This window comes from Salvia splendens, chromosome 16, assembly GCF_004379255.2.
Source record: "Salvia splendens isolate huo1 chromosome 16, SspV2, whole genome shotgun sequence".
In the NCBI taxonomy this organism is placed as follows: domain Eukaryota; kingdom Viridiplantae; phylum Streptophyta; class Magnoliopsida; order Lamiales; family Lamiaceae; genus Salvia; species Salvia splendens.
In genome coordinates, this window is record NC_056047.1 from 17,883,130 (window position 1) to 17,891,391 (window position 8,262).

Genomic DNA, 8,262 nt, shown 5'->3' on the forward strand with positions numbered 1-8,262 from the left:
TAGTCTATGTCCCGAGGGAAGATCTAATCTATAAGTTCCCACGCGCTTGGCAACAACTTTTGCTCCATTTCCAACACGTAGGTCTACTTCCCCAGGCCTCACTTTCCTGCTGTCAATTAAACCTTGCACATTATTACAAATATGTGAACCACAAGAGGTATCCAATACCCAGGACTGTGAGTTATTCATAGACATATTTATCTCAATGACAAACATAGCTGAGCTCCCACTCATTGCACATTGTGCCTTGAGTTTTGGGCAGTCTCTCTACCTCTCCGTGAAATTTGACTTAGTCAATTTGTTTGTTTCCATCATACACAAGTTTGACATATTATCTGAATAGAAAATAAAAAGAAAAGCAAATTAGAAAAGCATACAAAGATCACATTCGCATCACTAATCAAACAATGGTTTATTGTATTGATTAGCTCCCACTAATTTTAACATATATTATGCCCCCAAACATAAAATACGAATTTATATCAATTATAAATTTTAGTGGTCCAAGATCCAAGTCTATATAGTTGTAGCCACTGCGAGGGCTGATGACTACAATAATATCACCAGGTAGGCCTCCAAGCCAATTGTAACAACAATTTTACAATTCTTGGTTTATTAATCTAATTAATATGCGTCCATAAATCATTTGGTTGCGATGGCTACTCAAAATAATTTAAGCAAGTCAACCCCATCACACGATGCCAACCATGCATCTATGAATGAGCCTAAACCTTGTGGATTTAGAGTAAACGCGAGGGCGTAAAACTCATGGTCGAAAAGGCTAGGAGCATCAAACAATTGTGATGGACGACGCGTTTGTTTCAAAACAAGACTTATATTTTGTGGGGAATAATTTTGTGATACTAATTGTCAATTTAATATCTAATATTAAAATCTTAAACAATTACTGGGGGCCGCCTACCCAGACATAGTATAACACGGACTACACATATTGGGCGCCGCCTACCCAGACATAGTATAACACGGACTACACATACTGGGCCGCCTATAACACGGTCTCTAACTACTATAGTTAAATAAAATGAGCATAAATCAAATAACATGCTTATCACGTAGGATATCAAATAATGCTCAACAAATAAAATTAAATTTTATTCTCCAATTAAATGTGGATTTAAAATTACATTAATTCGAAATTAATGTAACAAAATGTATTAATCCAATTAATAAATTTATCATATAATCTATATCAATTTCAAATTAAGATAAACAGATACTTAATATTAATTCTAAACTAATATTAAAGACACATTTACTATTAATATTCAAAATAATGATAGTAAATAATAATTTATTGGCTTGATTAATATTATTAATTCTAAATTATCATCAAAGCCCGCTATCCTTTCAGGCAGATTAACGGAAGTGAAGAGCAGTAGCTCCGAGCCCATGACCTTCCCCGTGAGTGCTGCATCCTCGCGAATGAGATCAAACATGAGCGACTCGTAGGCGGTCTCATGGTTGGGCACAGATGGGAAAAAGAAGAGAGCGATATCATCATCGGTGGGGTCGAAACACATCGACTCCCAATTGATCGACACCGGAAGCCGCATCGCCACAGATCGAAACACGGGCATTCAAACCATCAAATACCTCACAAGTAAATTCCAAGTCAGAGTAAACCATGAAACGCCTCACCCACGACGACTGAATCATAGGCAGCGCACATTCTATCAGCGTTTGGTGTTCGCCGCAGGGATTAGGGATCGATTGAGATTGAGATGGTTCCCCAATTCCACATCCATAACCATAACACTCGTCGTCCTATTCTGGTTCCACAAAGTATCCGTTGGAGCTATCTTTCGGACGGTAGATTGCATCGGATTTTCTTAGATTTGTCGGCGGAAGCAGGGTATGATTTTCTTTTCCGCCGGCAACCTCGAGAGTGCAACATCGCCCTCGATCAAATCTCCGGCCTCGCCTCGCTTCCTTCTCAGCCCGCCCAGCCTCCGCGGGGCCGCCAACTTCCTCCGTCGCGCCAGCAGCCGGAGCCGCGCCATGTGCGAGCCCTCCGTCCGTGTCCGAGAAGCAGCCGCCGATCAAATCGAGGAGCGGCAGAGTGACTGGGTTTACTCGAAGCCGATAGTGATTTTAGACTTCGTTTGGAACATCTCTTGCGTGGTCGTTTGTTTTCGTGAAATTTTCAATTTTGAATGAATCAAATCACAGTTTTGATTTCCAAAATCATCCACAAATTAATTAGGAAACAAAATTAATTACGAATCAAGCCCCAGGCTCTAATACCACTGTTAGGAATTATTGTATTCATCTAATGAGCGCAGCGGAAATTGCAGATAAGAATAATAGATCTAGATTCATAATTATATTATAAGTTGAGCACGTAATACACAACGAAACTAAATCTTACTTGTTGTGTTGTTTTCTCCTACGATTATGTCCTGCAAGTTGAATCCACTACTATCGAGGTCCACGTGTATTCTGATCCGATGCAGGAACAATTCCTCGGTACAATCGCTCCGTAGAAGAAAGCTAGAAATTCTCTCTATAAAGCTTTGCGTATTTTCTCTCTAATGTTATGCTATTTTATTCATCTCCCACAATGGAGAATAAATAACCATTATATAGATGGTGAGTCACCAGGGTTCCATGATTGTTGGGCTTATGGACTATTATAATTGTAGCTCAATTATAATTATTTAATCTATATTAATCTAATCTAGCCCATATCATTTCACGGATTCCATACTCTTCTCGAGCATATCGTTTGAATGCTCCTGCAAGAGCAGCTGCTATCCCGTTGATCGGTTGTTATAGAGCATCTCTCATGTAACTAACTTAATTCTACAAATTTTTATCTTTTGCAATATATGCTGTATTACTTGTAATGCTCTAATTTTAATCAAACAACTTGCAAATTTTGAATCCTATATTTTCATACTAACACTTTTCGCAAACGGCAAATTGCCTATAAAGTTATTAACTTTCACAAAAGTTTGGTTTTTCCGTAAACTTTAAATGTTGCATTAAAAATCATGAACTTACCGGGTTGTTTCCATCCGACCTGACCCGATAGTTTTCCGGCATAAACTTATTTTACGTGGCAGGCGGAAGCGTGACTTGAGAGCCGGAACACAAAACGATGTCGTTTTTATGGTGGATTAATTTGTGGGAATGATTTGATATTTATAGAAGTGATTGGAGGCTTAAAAAAATTTTAAAAAAATAAAAAATTTGCAAAAAAATGCCTATAAATCGCTAGTATATTTTTTGGATTTTTTTTTAAATTTTTGAATTTTTCCTGAATTTTAAAAAAAAGAAAAAAAAAATATTTTTTCGGATAAAAACGACGCCCACTCGCGGGGCCGCGAGTGGGCGTCACGGACGAACCGGAGCTCGTCACATCGCCAACGCAAGTGGCGAGACGTCTCGCGAGCTGTCCCTCCGGGACGGGCGTTTCTCTGTGACGAGATGGAGACGGAAGGCTGCAACGCCGTCTCTGATCCGTCTCGTCCCCACGGGACGAGATAAGTGACGGCTAAGGGACGCGTTGCGGGTGGCCTTAGGGGAAGGGAGAGAGGAAAATAAAAAAAAAAAACCATTTAAGCGCATAGTCAGCATCCTAATCATCCGCCACGTCAGCTAAAAGTTACACGTTAGCACACGGATGGCCGGAATACCCGACTCGGGAAATCGGCACTCGGATGTAAAGTTCATGATTTTTAACGCAATATTTAATATTCACGGGAAAAACCAAACTTTTGAGAAAGTTCATGACTTTATAGGCAATTTGCACTTTTGCAAATCACAAATGGTTAATCTAAAAACGGTATGCATCCTATCTATGGCTTTCAATCTATCATAGAAAAAAATCAAATTAAGAATTCCAAACATCCAAATTCCAGAAAACAATGACCTTCACCCTCATCCTCCACCACTCCATAATTCACAAGAAAAAAATTGCTCTTTGATCACGCATAGGCTCAGTCTCACACCATTATTTGGGCTATAAGCCCTCAAACATTTTGTAATCTATGATTATCAGTTTTCCTAATTTGAATTAGTTATTGAATTATTCAATGGAAAAGGAGAAAAAGTGGGAGCGAGACAAATATTTTTCAAGATTGTGGTTTTGAAGGTTTGATCTCTATTTCAGCTGGCATAATTATATCAATTTCCCATCCAATATTTATTTGTGTATGTGGAGATTAAATTGATTTATTTTCTTGTTTTGAATTACTCAGATGCTATTTGAATCTTGAATTTCCAAATCTTAATCCTAATCCCTAACAGTTTTATGGTGAGCATTGAAAATTAATTCTGATTATTTCTTGTGATTTGATGATGTACATGTTTCAATTTATTGGATTTATATGAAAAACTGCAGATTTAAGGAGGAGGAATAAAATGGGGGTTACATTAATGGAGTTTGGGAATCATATGAGGAAAGGTGTGATGTATCCAATTAGAGGGTGTTTGCATCATCCATTTCTTGTGTTTGTTGTGTGTGGGATGATATACATTTCAAGGGCATTTCCTTTCACGACACCCTTGTTGCTTTCGGTCTCTCCGGTCGTAGTCTGCGTGGCCGTGCTGCTCGGAACTCTATTGTATTACGGACAGAAGAGCATACACGAGACTGAGAAAGAAATGAAGTCCAAATACGAGGGCATTTCACTTAGAAATCACAAATTTGTCGATGATAATGCTAGTGTTGTTGTTGAGAAGGATGAGAAGCTTTTTGTTGAGAAATGCGGTGGGGGTGTTGAGAGGAAGTTGGGAGTGGATTCGAGTCTGTTAGGGCGTAACCTAGGCGAGATTCGTGTAGGAGGAGACGGATTGAGTAAGGGGATTCATGTAGGCGTAGATGGATCGAGTGAGATTGAGTCAGAGAGGGGAGAGGGGACTGGTGATGGTGATGGGGAAGTGATGGCTGATCACTATGCTATAATCTCGAAAGTGATTGGTGATCTACTAGAATCGGAGTCGGAGCACGAGAAATCTGAGGGGGATTCGTACGATTCCGAGAGGGGGAACGGAGAGGGAGAAGGTTTGGCCTCAGGGTCCGAGTGCTTGTCTCCGGATGACGCCTCGATCGCGGACATAATACCGACGAGGCTCCACCCTCTTTTGGACGAGGACGCTCCTCAGCCTGCTCAGGTGTCGCATGCCAGGTCCGAGACGTCCCTAAACGAGCAATCTCCGGGATCAAGCATCGGCAGCATTGAGTTGGCTGATGAGACCGATGTTCAAGAATCGGAGGCTGCAGACGATGACGACGACACGGAGGATCACACCAAGTCTGTCATTACTTGGACTGAGGAGGATCAGAAGAATCTGATGGAAGTTGGGAATTCGGAGATCGAAAGGAACCAACGGTTGGAGAGGATTTTAACGAGGAGAAGGAATCGGAGCATGATCCCGGAGATAAACTTGATGGAGTTGGAAAACTCCGATTTTCAGTTCCAAGTCGCTCCTATTTCCACAGCAAGACGGAATCCGTTTGATCTGCCTCAGGACTCGGTCCCCGGCTCGGCTCCTTCAGTTTTATCACGACGAAGAACGAATCCTTTCGAGTTGCCAGATGACTTGATTGAAGAGGATCTGAAAGAAATGGGGGACGAGTCTCGAGTAGAGATTAAGCCTTCACTAACTCGACGCCCCTTCCTTGGAAGGCGCGACAATTTATCTGCAATGCCCTTGATCTTTTCCCCGAACAGGCTAGAGAGGCGGCCGGTGAAGATAAGGCCATTCTTCGTTGCAGAACGGGCGATTGCAGATGAGCCAGGCTACTCACCGTATAAACGGCAAGCAAGCAGGAAGAGCTCTAGTTCGGAGGAAACAGAATCGGTTGGGTCGGTCGAGTATTTTGAAGACGAGGCAGAAGAAGATCCGGAAGATGATCATGAACTGGTCCCCAATGATCAAGAGAGTGCGGATACAAGGATGGTGGACGATGTTCCGAACAGGGGGCCTGTGTACGACACCGACACGAGCCCAACTGCCGCGGCTAGACTGGAAGTACAGCATTCAGATGATGAAGGAATACAAGTAACTGATACATTAAAGCCCTTTTCTTGTAATGTCTCCTCATTTTAACCAATGTAGTTGGATTGCTCTACACTTGAGCTACTACTATAGAATATAGCATCCACTTCAACTTATTATGATGACATTAAAAATTGGCAATCATTTGAAAAATCAGAACAATTGAAAGTTTGGTGTTAGAATTTGTATTGATGTGAAAGTTTGTGTATTTAGAAGCAATTAGCCATTGTATTGATGTGTATTTGGACACAATTACCTGCATTAGTTACTAATAAATCTGAGCTCGGTAATGCAGGTGCGAGATACTCCGTCTGCTCATTAAGAAATACGCGTTTACATCTATGGATACACAAGACAAAATACAAGGTTAATCTCTAGGCAAGGAGTCGAGGATAAACGAACAACGCAGCATTGCTGCTGAAAACTGTTGTGAGGAGAGCTAAAAGACACAGAATGATTTTGGCTTGATTTCTTGAGTTTTCATATTGTGTTTGTACGCAGTTGTTCGAATCCATATTAAGAATTAGAATGCGCTGTCGAGTCGCTTGAAATGGTAATAGTCTCGCTTATGTGTGGAGTGGTATTTTCTACTTTGCACGCCGTTACAGCATCAGCAGTGGCGCGGAATTCCCGGCGAAATTCCCCGCGGAATTCTCAAAAACACCTCCGGCCACGTCATACAGACTTCCCACTGCACAGTGGCGGATATCCCCAAGGATTTCCCGAAGGACTTTCCACAATTTAAAAAACCCACAAATTTACAAATTAAACAATTTCCGGAATTAAAATTTCGACATAAATAGGGAAAAAAATTCCATTAAATAAAAAAAAAGTACATTTCACCAAATTAAAAAAAATATTTCAATAATTAAAAACTACATCAACGACGACCCCTCCGCTGCCATACTTCTTCAATAATATCGTTCTGGAGCCGAACATGGGCTTGTCTTTGGCGCATGTCGGCAAATGCACGGACTCAATCGACATCGTCATGGGGTATCCCCATGCGTACATTGCTAGTGGCCACGCCGTGGCTTGGACCCGCAGCACCAGCATCATCATTGGTCCAATCACTCAGTGCTGGACCTTCATCTTCGACAATCATGTTGTGCATGATAATACATGCGTACATGATGTCGGCGATGCTGTCAACATACCACAGCCATGTTGGGCCCTTCATTGCCGCCCATCGAGCCTGGAGCACACTAAATGCCCGCTCCACATCTTTGCGCGCTGCCTCCTGAAGACCCGCAAAATATATCTTCTTTTCATCTGCTGGGCATCTGATCGTCTTCACAAAGACGGGCCACATAGGGTATATCCCATCCGCCAAATAATAGCCCATATTGTGCTACTTGTCGTTGGCGACCAAGTTGACCGCCGGACCAACTCCCATGCACTGCTCATTGAAAAGGGGCGACGACTGGAGAACGTTGATGTCGTTGTTAGACCCGGCTACTCCAAAATAGGCATGCCAAATCCACAGTCGGTAGTCAGCTACCGCTTCAAGGATCATCTTGAGATTCTTAGCCTTGAAACCAGTAGTGTACATCCCTTTCTAGGCAGCGGGGTAGTTCTTCCATTCCCAGTGCATACAATCTATGCTGCCTAACATCCCTGGAAACCCGTGCTGATTCGCATGCATATCCAGCAGAGCCTGACAATCTTCGGGGGTAGGCATCCGAAGATACCTATCCCCGAATATCTCCCTAACGCCCTGACAAAAATAGTTCAGGCAATTGCGGGCAGTAGTCTCGCCGATGTGGAGGTACTCGTCGAACATGTCGGTCGCGCCTCCGTATGCCAGCTGCCTGATTGCGACAGTGCACTTCTGAATCGGCGTGTGGCCGGGTTTACCAGCCGCATTCTCCCGCACCCTGAAAAACCCGTATCGACGCTCCAAAGCGCCCACGATACGCAGAAAGAGCGGACGATACATCCTAAACCGTCGCCGGAACAGGTTCTCCCCAAACCGTGGCTCCGACGCAAAGTAATCCTCATACAACCGAGCGTGGACGGCGAGGTGGTCCCGGGGTATTATAGTTCAACAATGGATGGGTCGAGGTACCGCTGGCGCCAAGGCCGCTTGTTCATCCCTCTCCGTTGATTCCCGCACACGTGCATGAATCAAATGCATCATGTGTTCATAATGCCCACCACCACTACCACTACCAGCCATTCCGGATATATAAAAGAAATGTAGAGAGAGATACTCGTTAATACAAGTGGTGCGAA

At 42.7% G+C, this 8,262-nt stretch overlaps 1 protein-coding gene across 3 annotated transcripts; it reads left to right on the top strand.

The window, feature by feature from the left end:
- The first annotated feature begins 3,828 nt into the window (after positions 1-3,828).
- LOC121772109 lies at positions 3,829-6,584 on the top strand. 3 transcript variants are annotated; one of them, XM_042169090.1, is made up of 4 exons: positions 3,829-4,117; positions 4,224-4,279; positions 4,367-6,030; positions 6,323-6,584. In XM_042169090.1, the coding sequence occupies exons 3-4, from the start codon at positions 4,387-4,389 to the stop codon at positions 6,347-6,349; spliced, it is 1,671 nt and encodes a 556-aa protein (XP_042025024.1). In that variant the 5' UTR covers positions 3,829-4,117; positions 4,224-4,279; positions 4,367-4,386; the 3' UTR covers positions 6,350-6,584. The 3 variants fall into 3 exon arrangements, with proteins under 3 accessions (XP_042025024.1, XP_042025022.1, XP_042025023.1); XM_042169088.1 differs by lacking the exon at positions 6,323-6,584 and having other exon boundaries at positions 4,367-6,189; XM_042169089.1 differs by lacking the exons at positions 4,224-4,279; positions 6,323-6,584 and having other exon boundaries at positions 4,367-6,189.
- Positions 6,585-8,262: the final 1,678 nt, after the last annotated feature.

What these genes read in the sequence shown, in the direction of transcription:
- LOC121772109 (XM_042169088.1), top strand. Translation starts at nt 4,387, where the DNA reads ATGGGGGTTACATTAATGGAGTTTGGGAATCATATGAGGAAAGGTGTG.